The sequence below is a fragment of the Bacidia gigantensis genome (assembly GCF_019456465.1).
Source record: "Bacidia gigantensis strain McMullin 20006 chromosome Unknown contig_180, whole genome shotgun sequence".
Classification (NCBI taxonomy): Eukaryota; Fungi; Ascomycota; class Lecanoromycetes; order Lecanorales; family Ramalinaceae; genus Bacidia; species Bacidia gigantensis.
Genome location: NW_025408596.1, coordinates 850,935 through 869,674, shown reverse-complemented (window position 1 = coordinate 869,674; position 18,740 = coordinate 850,935). Strand labels below are relative to the sequence as shown.

The 18,740-nt window shown below is 49.4% G+C and overlaps 7 protein-coding genes across 7 annotated transcripts; 3 read left to right on the top strand and 4 right to left on the bottom strand.

The window, feature by feature from the left end:
• Window positions 1-47: 47 nt before the first annotated feature.
• Window positions 48-3,308, bottom strand: KY384_003227 (uncharacterized protein; the record flags this gene model as incomplete). The annotated part of the gene is made up of 1 exon (XM_044811747.1): window positions 48-3,308. The coding sequence occupies one exon, from the start codon at window positions 3,306-3,308 to the stop codon at window positions 48-50; it is 3,261 nt and encodes a 1,086-aa protein (XP_044670880.1).
• An 812-nt stretch (window positions 3,309-4,120) lies between these two features.
• Window positions 4,121-5,026, top strand: KY384_003226 (uncharacterized protein; the record flags this gene model as incomplete). The annotated part of the gene is given in 3 exon segments (XM_044811746.1): window positions 4,121-4,437; window positions 4,490-4,831; window positions 4,843-5,026. 3 exon segments carry the CDS (start codon window positions 4,121-4,123, stop codon window positions 5,024-5,026), a joined length of 843 nt encoding a protein of 280 aa, XP_044670879.1.
• Window positions 5,027-5,103: 77 nt separating this feature from the next.
• KY384_003225 (uncharacterized protein) lies at window positions 5,104-5,784 on the bottom strand (the record flags this gene model as incomplete). The annotated part of the gene is made up of 1 exon (XM_044811745.1): window positions 5,104-5,784. The coding sequence occupies one exon, from the start codon at window positions 5,782-5,784 to the stop codon at window positions 5,104-5,106; it is 681 nt and encodes a 226-aa protein (XP_044670878.1).
• Window positions 5,785-7,031: 1,247 nt separating this feature from the next.
• KY384_003224 (uncharacterized protein) lies at window positions 7,032-8,816 on the bottom strand (the record flags this gene model as incomplete). The annotated part of the gene is made up of 1 exon (XM_044811744.1): window positions 7,032-8,816. The coding sequence occupies one exon, from the start codon at window positions 8,814-8,816 to the stop codon at window positions 7,032-7,034; it is 1,785 nt and encodes a 594-aa protein (XP_044670877.1).
• A 670-nt stretch (window positions 8,817-9,486) lies between these two features.
• On the top strand, window positions 9,487-13,555 carry KY384_003223 (uncharacterized protein; the record flags this gene model as incomplete). The annotated part of the gene is made up of 2 exons (XM_044811743.1): window positions 9,487-9,838; window positions 9,894-13,555. 2 exons carry the CDS (start codon window positions 9,487-9,489, stop codon window positions 13,553-13,555), a joined length of 4,014 nt encoding a protein of 1,337 aa, XP_044670876.1.
• A 270-nt stretch (window positions 13,556-13,825) lies between these two features.
• Window positions 13,826-15,175, bottom strand: KY384_003222 (uncharacterized protein; the record flags this gene model as incomplete). The annotated part of the gene is made up of 3 exons (XM_044811742.1): window positions 13,826-14,635; window positions 14,687-14,773; window positions 15,092-15,175. 3 exons carry the CDS (start codon window positions 15,173-15,175, stop codon window positions 13,826-13,828), a joined length of 981 nt encoding a protein of 326 aa, XP_044670875.1.
• A 461-nt stretch (window positions 15,176-15,636) lies between these two features.
• Window positions 15,637-16,793, top strand: KY384_003221 (uncharacterized protein; the record flags this gene model as incomplete). The annotated part of the gene is made up of 4 exons (XM_044811741.1): window positions 15,637-15,682; window positions 15,729-15,746; window positions 15,801-16,435; window positions 16,491-16,793. The coding sequence occupies 4 exons, from the start codon at window positions 15,637-15,639 to the stop codon at window positions 16,791-16,793; spliced, it is 1,002 nt and encodes a 333-aa protein (XP_044670874.1).
• Window positions 16,794-18,740: the final 1,947 nt, after the last annotated feature.

The window sequence follows — 18,740 nt, the reverse complement described above, 5'->3', positions numbered from 1 at the left end:
GAGCTACAACGGCTTGAAAAGAGACACTATAAGGACATGGCATACTTTCAGCTCGTTTTTCTTGCATTCTTCCTGGTGGCAGCAGGTCTTCCTACCCTTTTCCTCGTTGGCATTGTGTCCCCATCAGTAAGCTCTGAGACATTGCTATCGACGCGCTTCCCACTGCCTTCGTCTGCATCATCCTCAGAGAAATCATTCACCGGGCCCCCGGCGCTCAGTCGAGCGGACTTGCGCTTTGGGGGCCCTTTCTTCGTTGTCACAGCTTTCGTTTTGGGTGTTGCAGGGGGTCGGCCTCTACGACCATTGTTTGTTTGGGTATGTCTCGGTGGATTTACCTCATTTGTAAGGGACTCGGGGTCATAGAATGTCTCCACACTGTTTTGTTTCCTTACATGTATGTCTTCGCCCACCGACAAACCGTTCTTACTCTCTTCCCTTGTTACTAGGCCACTAGTCATGGATTGTGGAGAAAACCTATGCTGAAGTGTAACATCCTCGTGTTGTGGATAGGATCCGTCTTCGACTGTAAGTTCAGACTCTGCCACCTTCTCATCTTCCTCATGATCTGCCAGCAGAAAGCCACCACCGCCACCACCACCACCACCACCAATGTCCTCTTCACCCAGCTGATCTTCACTGACAACTGGATTAGGGTCTGCGTCAGACTGCAGAGCGTGATCCCCAGCGCTATCCTTCGACTTTGACGCCTTTTCAGACTTCTTTTGATTCGTGAAGGGATTCACTTCATCTCGAGTATGCCCCTCGGCATTGCTTCCATACTCCTCCATCACTCTGTATATGATCCTCAGGCCCATTAACCATTTTCTCCAGGTGGCTAGCGCTTGTTTCTCAAGCTTGGCTTCTTCCCTCAATTTCCGCTCCACTTCTTCCTTCTCCCATTGTTTGAAGACAGCCTGCTCGTTCTCCTTTGCGACCACCACGCCCGTGATAACAGGCACCGCCATTCGATGCCCGAACTCGAAGCCGGTCACTGCTTCAGCATAATCAATCTCCATACGTTTGCAGATTCTGACAGTGTTTCTAAATGGTATGTGAGCTCCGCCTTTCGGAATCATTGAAGGAACAAAGCAATCGATGTTGTTGTAAGCGTTTTTAGGAATGATACCGTTCTGTATCGGTGGTGGTATAATCCAGACGGTCTGCTGCAAGGCATAAATTCCTTGCAGTAGGCGCTCATTATTTACTTTCTCCTTCTCCTCCACCTCCCTTCTCCTATTCGTAGTGACAGCTCGAACGGGCACCATCTTCATGGGTTGCTGGCCTTCCCCTATAGCCCGCCCTTCCTTGTGCCAGCTCTCCGCAGTGCGGCAGATCTCAACGTCCTCGCGAAGATATACAGGGTCCTCTCGAGCTTTGTCTGCCTTACCCGAGACAAACACTTTGACAGGTTTTGCACCAGGTCGCAAAGCTTCCTCCCGCCTCAAATGGCGCTCGAGTACAAATTCAGCGGAAGTCTTGTATCCTTGCAAGGTCTCCTCTCCGGCTTTCGCTTCTTTCTTAATTGGCTTTACGGGCCGAAGCTCATTCGCTTCCTCAACATCATCGGCCGCAGTTCGTTTAGATTGAGGACGCTCATAGCAGCTCATGACCGTTTTGAACCAGTCGTATTCCTCATAACGCTTAATTTTGCCTTTAGCGTTGTAAACAGGAACCTTTGCGACGGGCATTCGCATGGATTTGGTGCGGCCTGGCCACACATGGCGCTTCAGATACCTCGTAGTTACATCTTTCACAGTTCCATCAGCTGAGTACGCTACGACGTACGCCATGACTTCCTTCGCTTTTGATGCCGCTGCGCCTTTTGGCTCAAATTGGTTGAGTTGTTCCTCGCTGGTGATTACTGAGGGCGTAAGCAACATTGGATCAACTGGGTACACTTTGTGGGTGATGGGCGAGATGACTTCAACCCAGTAGGTTGGGGTTGGCATATCTCGGTCATACTTCGAATTCGGCCGTCTCCGTGGAGTCTCGATTGGCTCACTATCTTCGCTTTCTTCTTGACTTGAGGAAGCTGAAATTTCGCTGTCTTCAGAAACCTTGATAGGAGTTTGTTTGCTTCCCTTTTCTTTCCGTGGTTTCTTTTGTGGGTCTTTGATCCTCCGCCGGACGATGTTCTGTGCATCTGTCGGATCCTCCTGTTCTTTCTCCTCATCTACTTTAATTTGATCAGCCGTCCTGCCTTTGGGCACGGTATCTCTAGATCTTTTCGTCTTGGTAGCTGCCTCTTCATCTTTATTGAAGCCATAACCAATGGGCTGTAAGCTTGCAACCAAGCGCGCCTCTAGGCCTATACCACGGACCAGAGCCGTAAAGAGCTGGACGCCAACATCTTTGTCGCCCTCACAAATTCTTGCGAGACCTTGGAAGGCCGCTTTATTCTCAACACATGCTCCGTATGCCTCCCAATCCGTCTTCTCCTTCTTCCAAGCAGCGATTTCATCTTCTAGGGCTGCCAAAGGCTTGTATCCCTGCTTTCGAAGACTTGGCTTGGTTATGGTAAATGTCTTCCTCCAGTACGCAACCAATGCTTTGAGAAGGCGTATTACAGGATCACCATGGCTCAAATCCGGCACCCCCACTTCTTGCTTTTCCGCAGGCCGGCCCCAGTCTCTCTGGTTTCTTTGACCATGTGCAGATCTTCGGCCTTTTCTCGCTTTGCTTTTTTCAATCTGGCGTTCTGGAACCTTTGCACCACAGGCAGCTTTCCAGCGTCTCACTTCTTTTTGCAACACCTCTGGTAACTGGGCCACGAGAATGCGCTGAACGTCTTGATCACAGGCCCAGCCATTCCGGAGCAGGTTGTGAAACAACAAGAGTTGAACATGCATGCAATGTGTAGACGTTCGTATCTGTCGCTCTATTTTATTAGGACCCTTCTTTCTGTCGAAAGGATTGCTCAAGGAGCCGAGCTGGTTGTTTTGGTCAAATGAAATCTCGAGGTTATCTGACGGAGCAGAAGCTGCTGCAACGACAGTTGAATCGACTTGGGGCTCTTCATTGATGGCATTCTCCCAATCTATGTCATCCTCCTCGTCATCTTGGTTTTGGTGCCCAGGTTTGGACGGCTGTGGTGACAGCGCATCCTCAAATTGAGTGCTGCTCACGTCCGAAAGCCCGCTTTCATCTTCGGAAACGTTTAAAGAGTCGACGAAAGCTTTGTTGGCCTTCAGTGTTGCCTTTTGGGCAGTGCTGTCAGCTGTTCCAGACAGACTGGTTTTCACGACCTTAGGTGCAGCTCCGCGTAAAGGGCTGGACGCCCGCCGTTTGGAAGGAACGAAGGGCGGCATGTCATCAACACATAGCCTCAAAGCCAGAGTACGTTATGAAAAGCCGAATGTTACACATACTAGTTGAAAATACCAAAGTGAGTGAATGTATGAAGCTGGAACCCAATGACGCATTTGACGCGGAACTTCCACTTTCAGTGCCCGGAATCCGAACGGGTTCCTGCATGCGGGTAGAGACCCCACAGTCTGGAAGCTACGCATGTGAGATCAACGCTATGCTTTTTTAAATGCGTAATATGCATCCCGTTAGTCGACTCACGTGCGCATAATTGAGACTATCTTGTCCCTCGCTCTGTCGGTATTTCAATGCTGCTCAGTGGCTTAGCTTTGCAGTGAACGTGGACCTTCACTCCCAAGTCGCCATGCCCTTGAAAAGCTAATCAACTCGTTCGACAAATGTGTTCTTCAGCATAGTCTGCTTCTTTACTTCCTTTGTACCTGAAGAGGGTGAAGATAGGAAGGCTTCACAAGGAAGAAAAACTGCCCTATTGATACCTCGTAATCCTTGTGCTCTCAAAACATGGAAGCACTCCAACGAAAAGTGTATGCCCACGTACCACTCTATGACTCGGAGCGCAGCGGCTATTGGCGGTCTTGGTACTAGACCCATGCGACAGACAGGCCTCGCCATGCAGTGAGACGTCGACTAGACTTCTCCCAGGGACTCTTACGCCTCCGATGTCGCCCTCACCTTTCTCGAATTCACTAGTGGACCATCTTACTTCCTCTTCGTGTCGTTGAAAGCGGCGCTCCCGCACACCACCCGTCCTGTCTCATTGAAGTGTGGGGGTTCTCACGTAAATAGACAAAACATGAAGACTCTAGGGATCATTGGCGGTTCTTCGCCCGTTGCTACCGTTGAATACTACAGAATAATTAATGCTGGTATTCAAAAGCGTCTTGGTGGCGTTAGTTCTGGAGAGATTATCATCAGCTCGATCGACTTCGGGAAGGCAAATGATTTTATTGCCAACGATCAATGGGATGAAGCCACGGTTTACCTCAACAAGAAGGCAAAAGGCCTCGAGCAGGCTGGCGCTGAACTGATCTTATTTGCTGCTAACACGTGGCATAAGGTGGTGGATGGGTTTATGAAGGACGTCCGGATTCCCTTTTTGCATATTGTTGAGTAAGTCTAATGTTTCTGGATTTTAAAGTGAGCGTTTCTCATACTGAAGTAGTCCAACGGGACGAGCAATACAGAAGGCCCATCTAAAGAAGGTTGCCTTGCTGGGAACTAAGCCGACGATGGCCTACACTTTCCTGTCACAAAGGTACACCGCGAAATTTGGAATTGAGATTCTTGTGCCATCGCCTGAAGAGCAAGATGTCATCAACAGGATAATTTTCATAGAGCTTTCTCAGGGCAACTTCAGGTCAGATTCCAAGGCATACTATTTCAAAGTTATGGACAGGCTTGCGGAAGGGGGCGCTCAAGGAGTCATCTTGGGATGTACAGAAATCCCCCTTTTAATCAATCAAGCCGATAGACCGGCTCTTCCAATGTTCGACTCAACGACACTGTAAGTTATAGTTTCGGGGCCAATTCACCCAATCCAACTTCCCCAGTAGAGACGTTAAGTCGCGCTCAGGAAGACGGTCTCCGGAGCGACGACTCTGAAGGCATCTTTCAAGGCGTCCCTTTAAGCATTGGATTGCTAACTCCAGTTTTGCCTAGGCACGCCGAAGCTGCAGTTCAAGCTATGCTTGAAGAATGATTCGCATGCTTAGAATGCTTGAAGTGATGAAATAAGCTGAATACTTTTCAATGGCCGTAACGCGCGTGAGAGTCCTTTTATAATTTTCGCCGAGATAGCAAAAGTCCGGATCCCCATTCAATATCAATATGCATGTCAAGCCATTGATCCGATTGCCAGGCTGGCTCGGCGTCTCTCATACTGTCAAATATTTTGTCTACAACGTCACCTTCTCCACTGGCATCCCTCTTAGACTCCGTTGGATGGCTGTCTTGCCAGGTGCTAAAGCTGGACCAAGTGCGAACATAGTTCATGCAGTCTCTGACAGCCATTCTAGCGCTCAAGATCATGGTTCCTTCACCCTTGAGACCTTCATGCCAATCAGGCTCATATTCTATCCTACGTACATCAGTCCAATCTTCTGAATGGGGTTGCAAATGTCGAAGTTTGTCTTGTACCAAAAAACGGCCAGGTTGAGACCAGTATGGTCCTAACGCATCGTTTCTATAGGCAAATTCGCTCAAAATGTTCGTTGCATTCTTGAAGCCAGGAAAAGCAGGGTCTGTATAGCCCCAGAAGGCTGCGGTCCCTCCTGGTCTCACTATTCGCTTCATCTCGGGCCAGAATCTCGATGGGTCAAACCAATGGGCTGCTTGGCCAGCCACGATCATGTCGACGCTCTTGTCTCGAAGGAAGGGAAGAATCTCGGCTGAAGCAGAGCGATAAAAGACATTGGGGAAGTCTTTACTTGGAGTAGCCTTGAGAGCCTGCTCGATCATGCCTTGAACGGGTCTATACCAACGACTTCTGCAAAATGTGGCGCAAAAGTTCGGGCGATGAGACCATGACCTGTGCCCAGATCGATACAGTGGCGTCGTAGTCCTTCATGATAGTCGAGGATGATTGAGTATAGATTCGGATGATAAGTTGGTCGGAATAAGGCATATGAAGCATGTGAGAAGGTGGACTTAGCAAATTGAGCCATGTAGATTTTGCGATCATATCAGAATTCAGCAGAAGATAACAAAGAATATATAATTGACAGAAAGAAGGTTATAAATCAACTCGCGAGTCTACAGGCTCGAGCTGCAGCTACGTCGGCATCGTCCGTATTTCCTTCCGATCCTTGAGATATGGTAGCCCGTGGCGATGGCACTATCGTTCTGAAAGGCGTCTCTCTTGATTCCTGCAAAGAGAGTCGGTACGCTGACTGCGTGGACGTGAGCCACAGCGCCGTCACGATCCTGACCCAACGGTTAGAGACGGCAATTGCATCATCTCGTAGAAACGCTATCGGGCAAGACAAACACATCGTCGCAACTTCAATTGACCGCAAATTTTTTTAGTTCATCACGATCTTTGCTTACATGTCATCAGACATGGATGCAACGGCAAAAGTCTTCTTTTCTTCCAAGTACTTCGCCGTGGCCGGTACCATCATGCCCACACTGCAATCATTGATTCCAGAAACATACTAATCTCGCCTTGTGTAGGCGCAAGTCAAGCAAAGGAAAAGTTTGGCTACAAAGGCATCGAGCTTCCTTCTCGATATCCCTTTAAAGGACCCATTTCTGACGACCAATCCTCTAGTCCTTGAATGGTATCACAACCGGTCGCTCCCAGTGATTCCCCTAAATCCATCTCGCCCTTCCATTGATGTCCGAGGGACGGTATACAGTACGGTCGCATCTCCCTCGAAAATAAAGCACCCGGCCGAGACCTCGCTTAGCATCATCACACCGCCTCCAGTCACCAAGGTACTCCTCAGAGAGGCAAAGGACGCTGGCATTTCATCAGTCTGGTTGCAGCCAGGCACTTATGACCATGAGGTTTTGACGCTTGCAAAGGAGTTCAATGCTGGCATTGGAGGGTTTGAAAAGGGAACAGTAGGAGCTGAGGGATGGTGCATCTTGGTCGATGGTGATAAGGCGTTGGATGCCGCAAGGAAGGATGATGACACCTTGGGGAGACTTTGAGTAAGTGTCCATGGATCAAGTTGATCAAGCATCTTGATATTAGGGTTGCTTCATCTACGCCGTCGTCTTTTGAGCTCCGTGATTGCCACATTGTCAATTTCTTGATCACCGTCTTCGTCTTGATCGTCAATCATGATCCATTCGCTTTCCTCGAACCCTGCTTGGTCTTTAGGATGCGTGAGCTTGGCTGCATCGTGGATGCTGCCTTTGACGGCTTCTGAATCCTCGATGCCCTTGTTGCCGGTCAAGAAACTCGCGAAATATCTTACCGCCTTAGACGCCTCCTTTCCAGTCGGGATAATGTTGTCGCTCGGAAGCAGGAAGCCGTAGCTACCGGTATCACGTAACTTTAATTGGTAAGTGTAAGGCACCTTAAGTTCATGATAGAAGTAGTCAAGGGCGCTACCACCTGCAGCCTCCAAGATGGCGTCGCCTGATCTACATGTACGAGAGAAGGAAGGCTTCCCATCCTCGCAGACGACAGGTGCACTGCCTTCGCAGGCGGCAGTAACACCATATATTTCGCCGCTTGTGGTTCGAATTGCCTTCGCAAGCCCGATAGCCAATTCTTCAAGATTCTCGAGTGTGGGAGGCGATTGTATACACGAGTAAGAATACGGATAGAGCACCTGCTGAGAATAACTGTGGAGATCCAAGAAGCCCGCAATCTCTACGTTGTTGTTGGTGGTCTCATTCTTCGCCCAGTCTACTAGACGACGAGCTTCCACAGCTTCAAAGGGGACCTCTCCAGGATAATTCTCCGAACACGGGTTGTTTTTGTTCACATCAGAATCCCACTCAAAGTCATAAGAGCGATCAAGGTCGATGCCTGTGCAGAACCGGAGGCTCGTCTTTTGGCGATTCTTTTTCCATAGTCGGTCACTCTCCCAGGTGTAGGCGTAACCATCGGGATTCAGTGTTGGAATGAATATGAAGTCGAACCTCTCCAATAATTTTGTGATGTCTCTATCTCTTCCATATGCGGTTATGAATGAATACGCGACATATGTGACAGTGCTTGTTGATATCCACTCTCGTGCGTGAGATCCACCCGAGACAATGATTGTTTTGCGTGGTTCGGACGGGGCTTCATCATTCGTAGGATGAACCCCTACTCGGAGTGCTTGAATCTCTCGTCCTTCATATGATATACCAAGCTGAATCAAGCGGACATGAGTAGGAAATAGAGATCTCAGTAACCGCATCCAAGGCGTAATGACTGAAAGAGGTTGGTATTGTCGGAAAAAGATGTTGGTCTCTTCGGCGGGGCTTCGTAGGGTGGGGCTGAATGGACTCGAATGTGGAGCTGGTGAAGCAGACGATTCTCGAAAGGCAAGAGACGGGTATGATTCATAGATTGCTTGTGCGAGATCATGCATCAAAGGTGTATGTGCTGTCTGCAGCGATTTTGGAAGTAGGCCTAGAAGAGAGTGGACCACGTCCTTGGAAATGCGCACGTCAACGAATTTCGCATTGGACTCCCACACATCCAAGAACAGGACATGAGCAGCTTCAGCTAGAGCCTCTACTTCTTCCGATGACTTGATCTCGAAGCGAAGAACGATATCGCCTCCATATCTTGCGAGGAGCTTCGCCGGTGGATTGGATCGTGAGGTTGCATGAACACCCCCTGTCCTTGGATCTGAGACGGGCGAGAGCGGCCAGATGGATTCTATGATAGCGTTCCTTGTCCGATATAACCAGGAACCCTGAGTGCCCGAGTCAGCTGGGTGTCGAAGATCGCAGGATCGTGGTAGAAAGGAGCGGGCTGCAACGTTGGTAATGGCCGGGCAGCATAACAACAACACAAAGGGATGACCATAGAGCCAATGCATGATGTGTAATGAAATCGAGCGTAAAGGAGCTACAGAGAAAACGTCTAGAAGAGAAGCATCAAAATAGAGAGAACCCTCGGAAGTTGATGTTGATTGATGCCTGGCCCTAGCTCTACACCGCCGGCTAGTTTACAGGCCGCCTTTGGGGGACACGCCCCCCGAGCATGCCTCCAGACAATTCCCGCTGCTCCCAAGGGTCGGTTAGTCGGAACATGGCCACGCCAAATCGAGCCTGGCGCCAATGTTAAGGGGGATGGTCCTTGGGAAAACCCTTACAGAGTGCATCCCTTACGAAGGAGGACGCCAAGGTATGGTATGTAATTAACGGGAAAGCTTGAGGGGCCTTGGCAACGCTCTTATCAGCGATCGCTTGGCGCCGTATCCAATTTAGGCCATGTCAATTGCCCAAGGGGTTTTTGGAGAATTGAAGCTGTCACTACGAAATTTTTCGCATCTCCTCGTTGACGAGCTCTCTTACGCTTCTTTGTCTTGTTCGCCTACCATACGACACTCGCTTACGTAATTCTGTTTGTACTTGAAGTTGCTCATCGTGAATAAAGAGCATAATCTCGTCTTACTCAGCACCCTGGTGCAATATTCTCCAAATTTAGCCAAATATCTCTCCACCACTTGGAGCTGGTCTCCATGACGCCACGCTTTTTGTACCAAGATGACTTGGAGCCGCCTACGGCCTGGGAAAGTCGACGAGTCCAAACGCACTAGGAGACACAGCATCCTAGATGCTATCCCACAACAAGCCGATGATGCTGGCCAAAAGCCCAACCTCCGAAAGCCTGAGCCTCAGCCGGATAGAGGATCAGCTTCTCCTTTGAGACAATCTATTGTGCAATCATCCGAACAAGCTGTCGACCCTCTGTCGAACAATTTACCATCTTCTATCAATCTAGAGCCTCCTCCACGACAGCGATTCAGCTTCCTAGCTAAACGCCATGTGTCCGATCCCCAGCTCTCTAGAACCGCACGAGATCAAGCATGCGCAGTATCACCTCCTCTCCCAATAGGTAAGCCCGACGATGCTTAGATTACTAGCGAACGCTGATTGTTGCCTCCTCACAGCACCTTCAATCAAAGTGGACGCCATCGACTCATCTTCGCAGCAAGTACCTCTAAGTCCGCCTTCCAACCATGAAAGCCTTCTAGAGCCTTCCCAAAAGTTGAAACCTCAATGCTCTCGCAAGTCACTACAAGAGCGAAGACACAATGTTGGCCAGGCCACAAATGACTCGAGTCGGGCGAATTCACGAGCGAGGGAGTCGCGAATTACTTTTGATGAACCGGAAAAGGGTCGAGGGGTCAATAGCCCCCCAGCTTACGGCGATGAAATTAATTCTACCCTGGCCTTACCTGTCTCGAGGCTTTCTGAGTCTTCAAAATCGGACGGCAGCTTAGGAGAGCATGTGTATGCAGCTACAACAACCCAAACAGTTTCCACCACAACGACCTTCTTCCGTCTTCCAGGAAGGAAAAAAAACAAAGGCCCCCTTTTTCCACTTCCCGTAAGAATACCACCGTCCGAGTCTTCCTTTCATACGGGTGCCTCACCTTCTGCGTCAGCTGCCGTAACGCCTTCTGAAGAGTATTGTCGCTCATCCCCTGCCCGAAAACAACCACTGAGGTGCTCAGAAAGCACCGAAGCCCCTTTTCCTTTACCTTCACCAGGACATCTCGATGCTTCTATGAGAAGAGATTCGACCAATTCTGCTCCATCAGGACCCTTGCCCTTTGGCAAAAGAAGTCAGTCAAAGCAGTCTCTCCAACAACATGCGGATGATGATCCTACATCTACACCTACACTACCCCAGTCTGGCAGGACATCAACCTCAACCGGGAGAGCAAGCCTGGGTGGATTGTTCAACATGGCACGCTTACGGCATAATTCGGAACCGCATCAACCGCGTTACAGCGGTAGCCACCCTCCCTTGCCTGGCACACCAATCTCCGTTGGATCTAAGTCTCACTCTTTCACCATCAGTCGGGAGCCAATTTTGGTACCTGACCGCGAAGACGGCGACACACCCGCAAAATACTTAATTCGCCTGGAAGAAGCTGTGAGCCGCGGGGCTGTTGCCACAGTCCTATCTCTTTCAAATGATGACTTCATGAAGAATGTGTTGCGAAGCTACCTACGAGGCTTCAAGTTCTTCGGAGATCCACTTGACATGTGTATAAGAAAATTTTTGATGGTTGCAGAGTTGCCCAAAGAGACTCAGCAAATTGACAGAGTAGTTCAGGCCTTTGCAAATCGCTATCACGAGTGCAATCCCGGCGTGTACGCCACACCAGATGAAGCTTACTTCGTGGCATTCTCTCTACTCATTCTCCACACCGACGTTTTCAATAAGAATAACAAGAATAAGATGCAAAAACCGGACTACACGAAGAATGCAAGGGGCCAGGGAGTAGCCGACGAGATCTTGGAGTGCTTTTATGACAATATTTCTTACACTCCGTTTATTCACGTTGAGGATGATCTTGATCTCAATAGCGAGCGCGCCGCTACCACCAAGCGCAAAAACCTCTTCACGAAGCAAAGTACTGATGCGGCGGGTAGACCTTCTCGCGAACCTGTAGACCCTTATACTTTGATCCTTGACAACAGACTAGAATCATTGCGGCCTTCACTGAAGGACGTAATGGATTTTGATGACCACTACACTTACCAGGGAACGGGACCGCCATGCAATTTCGGACAGCTTCACATATCATTCTTCAGATATGGAGTTCTGCAGATACTTTCCTCAAGGTCGAGACCGGACGCGTTTACAACCCCTGAAACTGTTGCCAACCCTGCGGACGCTCATCCAGGATTAGTAGACATCAAGGTAACAAAAGTAGGTATTTTGTGGCGAAAAGACACCAAGAAGAAGAAGACTCGATCTCCCTGGCAGGAATGGGGTGCTATTTTGACCGGAGCGCAACTGTACTTCTTTCGCAATTCTGGTTGGATCAAAACACTGATGCATCAACATGATTCCCACTCGAGATATACTTCCAGGGGCTTGCCTGTCGTTTTTAAACCGCCTTTAGAGCAATTTAAACCTGATGTCTTGATGTCCACCCAAGATGCAGTCGCGTTGCAAGATACGTCCTACAGGAAGCACAAAAATGCCTTCACCTTTGTTAGGCATGGCGGTTTAGAAGAGATCTTTCTTGCGGACAATGAAACTGAGTTGAATGACTGGCTTGCGAAGCTCAATTATGCTTCTGCTTTTCGGACCACTGGCGTCCGGATGCGCGGATGGAATGGTCAAAATCCAGAGATATCAGCAAAACAGGACATTAATCGTGTTGATACGGATAAGACTGGCCACTCTCATGAGTCCTCTGTCAGCGAGCTTGTGTCTCCACAAGCTCCTCTCGATTCACCACTGGTGCAGCAAATCCAAATTGCTAGACGCCAAATAATGACGCAAAAGATCAACGAAGCTAACGAACGGTTGAAAGAATTGAACAATCTTCTTGACGTGCATCTGAGGAATGCAAGGCACCTGCAAATTCTTGCACCCGTACAGAATCGGACCCGGGAGCGAATCATCTTAGCAGCTGGCAGCATGTCTGCAAAAATAAAATGGACTCGAGTCGACATTTGGCGGATAAAGTGCTACCACGACATACTCATCAAAGATTTAGAAGATGATATTAGCAGTGGAGGGAGTCTTCAGTTCGCAGAAGGTCTGTCTACATTACCACCAAAAGATACTACACCTGTACGCCTAAGGTCAAGGCAACACGAGCAAAGCGAGGACATGGGATTGATTTCCCGGGTCGGATCAGGTGGTGAGGGGGATACAAGGCCGGCGACACAACCTTCTCCCGCCCAACCGTTCAGTATGGACGAGGTCTTCGAAATGCTTCAAACAACACCGATCACGAATGGTCACAAAGCGAAAGGATCATGGGAGTTGCCACCACTGTCGTTCCAGCCATCTAAGGCACTCCCCAACTCAGACAGCACTCGCGAGCCGGCGTTGGCTACGCTTACAACCTCAGGTGCACGAGAATCATCACATAGTGTCAACGAGGGCTTGAAGGCTTCTGACGCTGGGGACATTGGTACACCATTGACGACGCCGCTTGTTCATGATGCTAATCACGAACAAGAAGTTCTCAGGGATGCTGGGATGGTGGAGCCGGAAAGCCCCCCACCTACGATCAGGAAACGGCCAGAGACTCCAACTCCAAGCCAGGACGGTGACTCTGCCAAGTTCAAGTCTCCAGAAGCGGAAATAGGCGAGGGACGGACCAAGGTTCGTCGAAGTCTCCAGCGAACGCTTCGAGACTCAACGCATACCCCAAGCCATCACCGAAGTAGGAAGGGCAAGGAATCTTCGAGTAGTGCAGGATTAGTTGACGTGATTTCCGCGAAAGCTGACAGCGAGGGTCTAGCTCGAAGCCCAGGGAGTTTTACTGTCCATGGTAAGAAAGCGTCTGTCATTAATCTTGGATCCGAGTGGCAAACGATTTCACGCGACGAGCGTTTGAAGGGTCGGAAGGATCGCCAGGATGATGGCTCAAGATTACTCTTACCTTCCGTGGTCCTTGATCAGGATTTGTCGACCCGCTCGTTCTCCAACCAGAGCCAAAGGCCTGTATCCGCCGTTTCTATCAGTACGACCACTACCAGTACGACGCCCTTTCAAGAAGCGTCAGAAGGACCTCTTTTAGACACAGGTTCTGAGGCGGACTCCCGCCAGGTCCCCGAGCTTGTGGATTTGTAAAATACGTTGACAACCAGTGTCGTTTGTTTTCTAACACGGCCGAAGACTCTGGGGCACTGGTTGCAATATAAGTATAGGGTAAGCCCCACTGCTTAGGTATCGACCAGGACTGTTGGCTGCATGTCAGACCTAAAAGGTGGTAGGCTCAAAAACGAGACATTTGGTGATGATGAATTCCGGCTTTCTGTGGAATGAATGGATTGGCAATCCAAGTATAGACGTGGCTTCAATAGCAAAGCCAATAGTAACGAACACGACCGCTCCCAAATTTTACTTCCGTTGAAAACCCCTGAAACATAGACTTGCATTAGTACCCCCAAATCCAAAGCTATTACTCAAGCACACCTTCACATGCATACTCTGCCTTTCTAATGGGACGTAATTACAATCAAACCCTTGCGTCACGTCTATGTCAGTTAGGTTCAAGGTTGGAGGAAGAACGGAATCTCTGATTGCCAAAACACTGAACACTGCCTCCATGGCACCAGCGGCACCAAGTAAATGGCCGGTCGCCCCTTTTGTGCTACTCACATTAATATCTTGCGGTCGCTTCTTACCGCTTTCGCCGAGCATCAGTGTCTTGATTGCTCGGTTCTCAGCGAAATCACCAAGATTTGTAGACGTCGCATGAGCATTGACGTAGTCGACTTGTGCAGGAGGTATCTCTGCGTGCCTCAGAGCCGAACGCATTGCCCGTACTGCTCCATTGCCGTCTGGCGGCGGAGCAGTAAGGTGATGAGCGTCGCTGCTGGCTCCGTAACCGGCGAGCTCGGCGTATATGCGCGCGCCTCGATTAATAGCATGATGTAGCTCCTCCAGAATCAGCACAGCGGATCCTTCGCCAATGACAAAGCCATCTCGAGCTTTGTCGAAAGGACGAGAAGCTTGCTCAGGCGCGTTGTTGTAGGATGTGGTGAGTGAGCGGGATCGCTGGAAGCCTACGAAGGCCAAGGGATGAATGCACGATTCTGCTCCGCCTGCAACCATGACATCCGCATCACCCAGAGATATGAAACGAGCCGCATCGCCGATGGAGTGTGCGCCCGTGGTGCATGCTGTGGTTGTGGCGTGTGATGGGCCCTGGTACACACGCTATGAATGGGGTCTCTGGACTGGGGAAGCTACAATTACCTTGAAGCCATACTTCATCGATACATGACCGGCAGCCAGGTTGATGAGGAGCTTCGGGACGAAGAGGGGCGAAACTTTCTTAGCACCCTAGAACGAGAGTGAGAGCTGTTGTGGGTGCAATGAGCTGGTGTGGCAGGACCTACGCCACGTGCGAAGTTGACAGAGGTTTCGTAGACAGTCTCCAGGCTCCCAATACCAGATCCAATACATACACCCTGAGTGGTTTAGTCAGGCGATCGGGACATGCGTCACGGGCATGCTGTACTGTCATTTCTTGGTCCCGCTGCGTGCGAGCCTCCCATCCCGAATCTTTCAGTGCTTCTTTCGTGGCAAGCAGGCCATACCTCATGAATTGAGATGTTCGTCGTCTTTCCTGATGATCTATGAGTAGATGAGAAATCGCACCCTTAGGAATGAGGCCAACATCTTCTGTAAAACACTGTGTAAGAGCTGTTCGCCATTCGTATTGCGGCAAGATTCCCGCGACATGACATTGTTGTTCTTCAATTGGATGCCCGTATGTCTTGTGGTCTTTCAGCGAAACGATACCACACTTTGCGCCAAGCAATCGTGGCCACGTTCGGTTGACGCCTGATGCATTAGCAGACGTCTTTACAAGTAATTGTATAGCCTACCTATTCCAAGCGGAGTCACAGCTCCTAGGCCGGTCACTACAACCCTACGCATCGGCCACAGAAACGTGTCGCATCATGTACCGTGTGCCCGATGCAGGTCCTCATGACTAGTACTATCGAAGAATTGAATTAAAAGAAATCAGCCGCTTCGGTGGTGCCCCCTCAACCCGAGGGCCGTCGTCAATGTTCCTGGAGAGGCTTAGCGGCCGCTCCTCAGGTCTACGAAAAAAAAGTTGCCCTCTCCGCCTTCCACGAGCAATTAGATTCTTGTCAAGCTCTACCCCGCGAGTCATTATTTCATCTTTAAAGATATACATGGCAAAAACTTCTGAAAGCTTCTTGCAACTTGCTGCACAACTAAGTAGGCGACACGTTCCGATGCGAATTGCAAGCTAACAAGACACCAGGATCTCCCCGTTATATTTGTCGCTCATGTCGATCTGCTTCGCACCAATTCCAAGTCCGACACGCATCTGCAGCTGCTTCTCTTGTCGAGACAGCGTCGATAGAACCAAAAATCGTTGAACACACGTCTCCGTCCTCGATAACGTCGGAGTTCCATAGCTTTCACCACAGGATCAAGGCTGCAGTGCTGCTATCACGGCCACCCATTTTGACCCGCGATCTCACTCCGTTTGAGAAAGCCTATTTTTTGTACCAGCGTCGCCTCAATGAACGCCTCGCTCTTCCATTTACTCGATACTTCTATTATCAGAAGGGCACTCCTGGGGACGTAGAATGGAAGCGAAAAGTTAAGGGACGCTTGACGCCAGCAAGGGATATTGGACGATTTAGCGGCTATGGAACGGACGCTTGGAACGATGAGTTGCTGGTTGGAGATGGTGTCAGCGAGCCACAGGAGCAGGTCAAAGCCTTAATCAGAGATGCGGAAGATAAGGAAGACGGCAGTACGGCGGGGGGTAGGAAAAGAGACGAGCTTATCGAGAAGCCTTCGGAAAGGGTGACAAAGGCAGATCGAACATCTGACCTGAAAAGTCTTAATCGATCTTTGACGAGGACTTTGTATCTTGTCGTAAAAATGAAACAGGGAGCAACCCGTGGAGAATGGGTGCTTCCTGAGTGTGCTATCGAAGGCAAAGAGAGTTTGCATATGGTAAGCTACGTCATCGTAGATTGGTAGACACAAACAACTAACACTTTGCGTCCAGGCCGCTGAGCGCCTGCTAGTCCAAACGGGAGGTATCAACATGAATACCTGGGTTGTTGGCAACATGCCGATTTGCCACCAGGTCTATAATTATCCGCAAAGCATCATTGACGAAATCTCTGGAGCCGGTACGCGGGGAGAGAAAATTTTCCTTATGCAGGCACGGATCATGGGAGGTAGGCCAGACCTTCGGGCTAATAAGCTGGGAATATTGGACTTCCAGTGGTTGGACAAGGAAGAGGTACAAAAGACCTTACTTTCACAGGACTTTGCAGCTGTCAAGAACGTGCTCGCCGATCGATAGTGGGATCTTACACATCTGTGGTCTAGGGTCTCCCCCAATCATGCGACCTCCTCCGACCAGCTGAGGTGAGGTGGCTTGGATTCATAATAAACTACTGGTCGAACAGGCGTGTCTTATGAATGCCTCTGAGGTGTTCTTGGGTTCAAGCTGACCTTTGGAAAAGTATTGAGAGGTAATGGCGACAAGCCTGTCCGTTCTGACATTGCAACGACCTTGATTGATCCGAATCGGCCGGAGATCGTGCACATCAGAATTGGTTTACCAATCGTGGAGGACGTATGTGGACCGCAGAGTATGTCATAGCCGGTTCTAGAATCATCCCTGTTCTCATCTCGACAGTGCCCAGAAGCCGTTGCAGGCGGCTGCTTAGAAGGCCAAAATAAAATTCAATACGCAGTATCAATGTTTTGCAGGGCTGACAAGCAAGTCTCTGCAAACTTGTGGCAGCGTTGTTCACAAAAACGAGAAAGGGAAGACTTTTCCAGAGCTGAAAGCGAAGCCCTTGCTTCTCCTGTTCTACGAACTTGATGTCACTATATCTCCAGAATCTCATAAAACTAGACCATTCTTCGGATCTACTCGCCAGATAGCCGAAATGAGTGATAGCTGACACGGCTCATGAATGAGAGGTTGCAGGTAGCCAGCGTTGCTGCCGAATCTAAACCATAAGGTATGCAGAATTGTGCCGTCTCTGTTGGTGTCTAAATATCGGACCGACTCTTGAAGTGATCTTATTAGAAGACATGAAGCATCATACCTCACTTAGGGCACAATCTTTATTGTGTCTACCCGGTATCGGGCTACATCCGTCCGGCTCCATTTCTCTGTTCTCTGTGGAGGAAGTAGCAGGTTCTTCGCTGGTTGATGGCTTGCTCACTCCAGAAGCTGCTGCTATGCTATCATCCCCTGATATAGCTTGACGTTGTCGACCTTCTTCGATGTATCGCCGCCAAGGTCCATAGATCATTACACTAAGCCCGCCGAAGACAACAAATGAGCAACATATCGCGCCACCTGACATATAGTCAGCTTTGTAAAATGTTTGAACTGATATTTCACAAACCTATTATATCATAGTGCTCCCCTGCAGCCTCGACTCCATCCTACAGACGTCAATTAGGGTCCTGCGACCTTGATACTTTGACATACCCAAAACCTGCCGGTTGGTTCCGCAATATTGAGAATGAGACTCAAGAATTGTATGATACCAATCACGACGGCTACCATCACTGTTATAACTGTCAAAACAATCGAATAATAGAGCACAGCTATCTGATCCTTCGTTACGGCAGTCGAGGTGTACAAGGCCATCATCAATGCGCCTTCTACGGTGTCAAGGAGGCACATGCCCGCTATTGCAGTCAGACTTGAGCCAACTGGAGGCGTAGTTGTGGAACTTAACCAGTGAAAAGGGCGGGAAATATTAGTATCAACCATATGGATGTGCCTTTTACGCCTTGGACGGACGCAATCCCGAGAAGGGCCACTTCCGATGATGTATCGAAACCGAGACCGAACAAGAAGCCTAAAGGATACATCTTCCATGGCCTAGCAAAGCGTCAGACATGAGCCAGTTGTCCAGTGGATATCCCATTTAGCGCGGTGAATACCTATCAATTACTTTGAATAGTCTTCGAAAAAGACGAAAGAGGCAGCCGGCGCCATGAATGTCCAGAGGTGGCTCTTCCCCTGGAGCTCTCGCAATCAACTTCTTCATCTGACGAATCAGCTTATACAGAATATATATGTTCATGATACCCAGTAGAATCAGAAAGGCGGCAGAGATCGAAGTTCCAATGATCCCTCCGATTTTACTGAACGAGTCGAACTTGGAGCTTATTGCTGAAGAAGTGGCGGCTACAATAATACAGGTAATGATCACGATAGTGGAATGCCCAAGCGAGAAGAAAGTTCCAACAGTGACTGGCCGTTGGCCTGATGCTATCA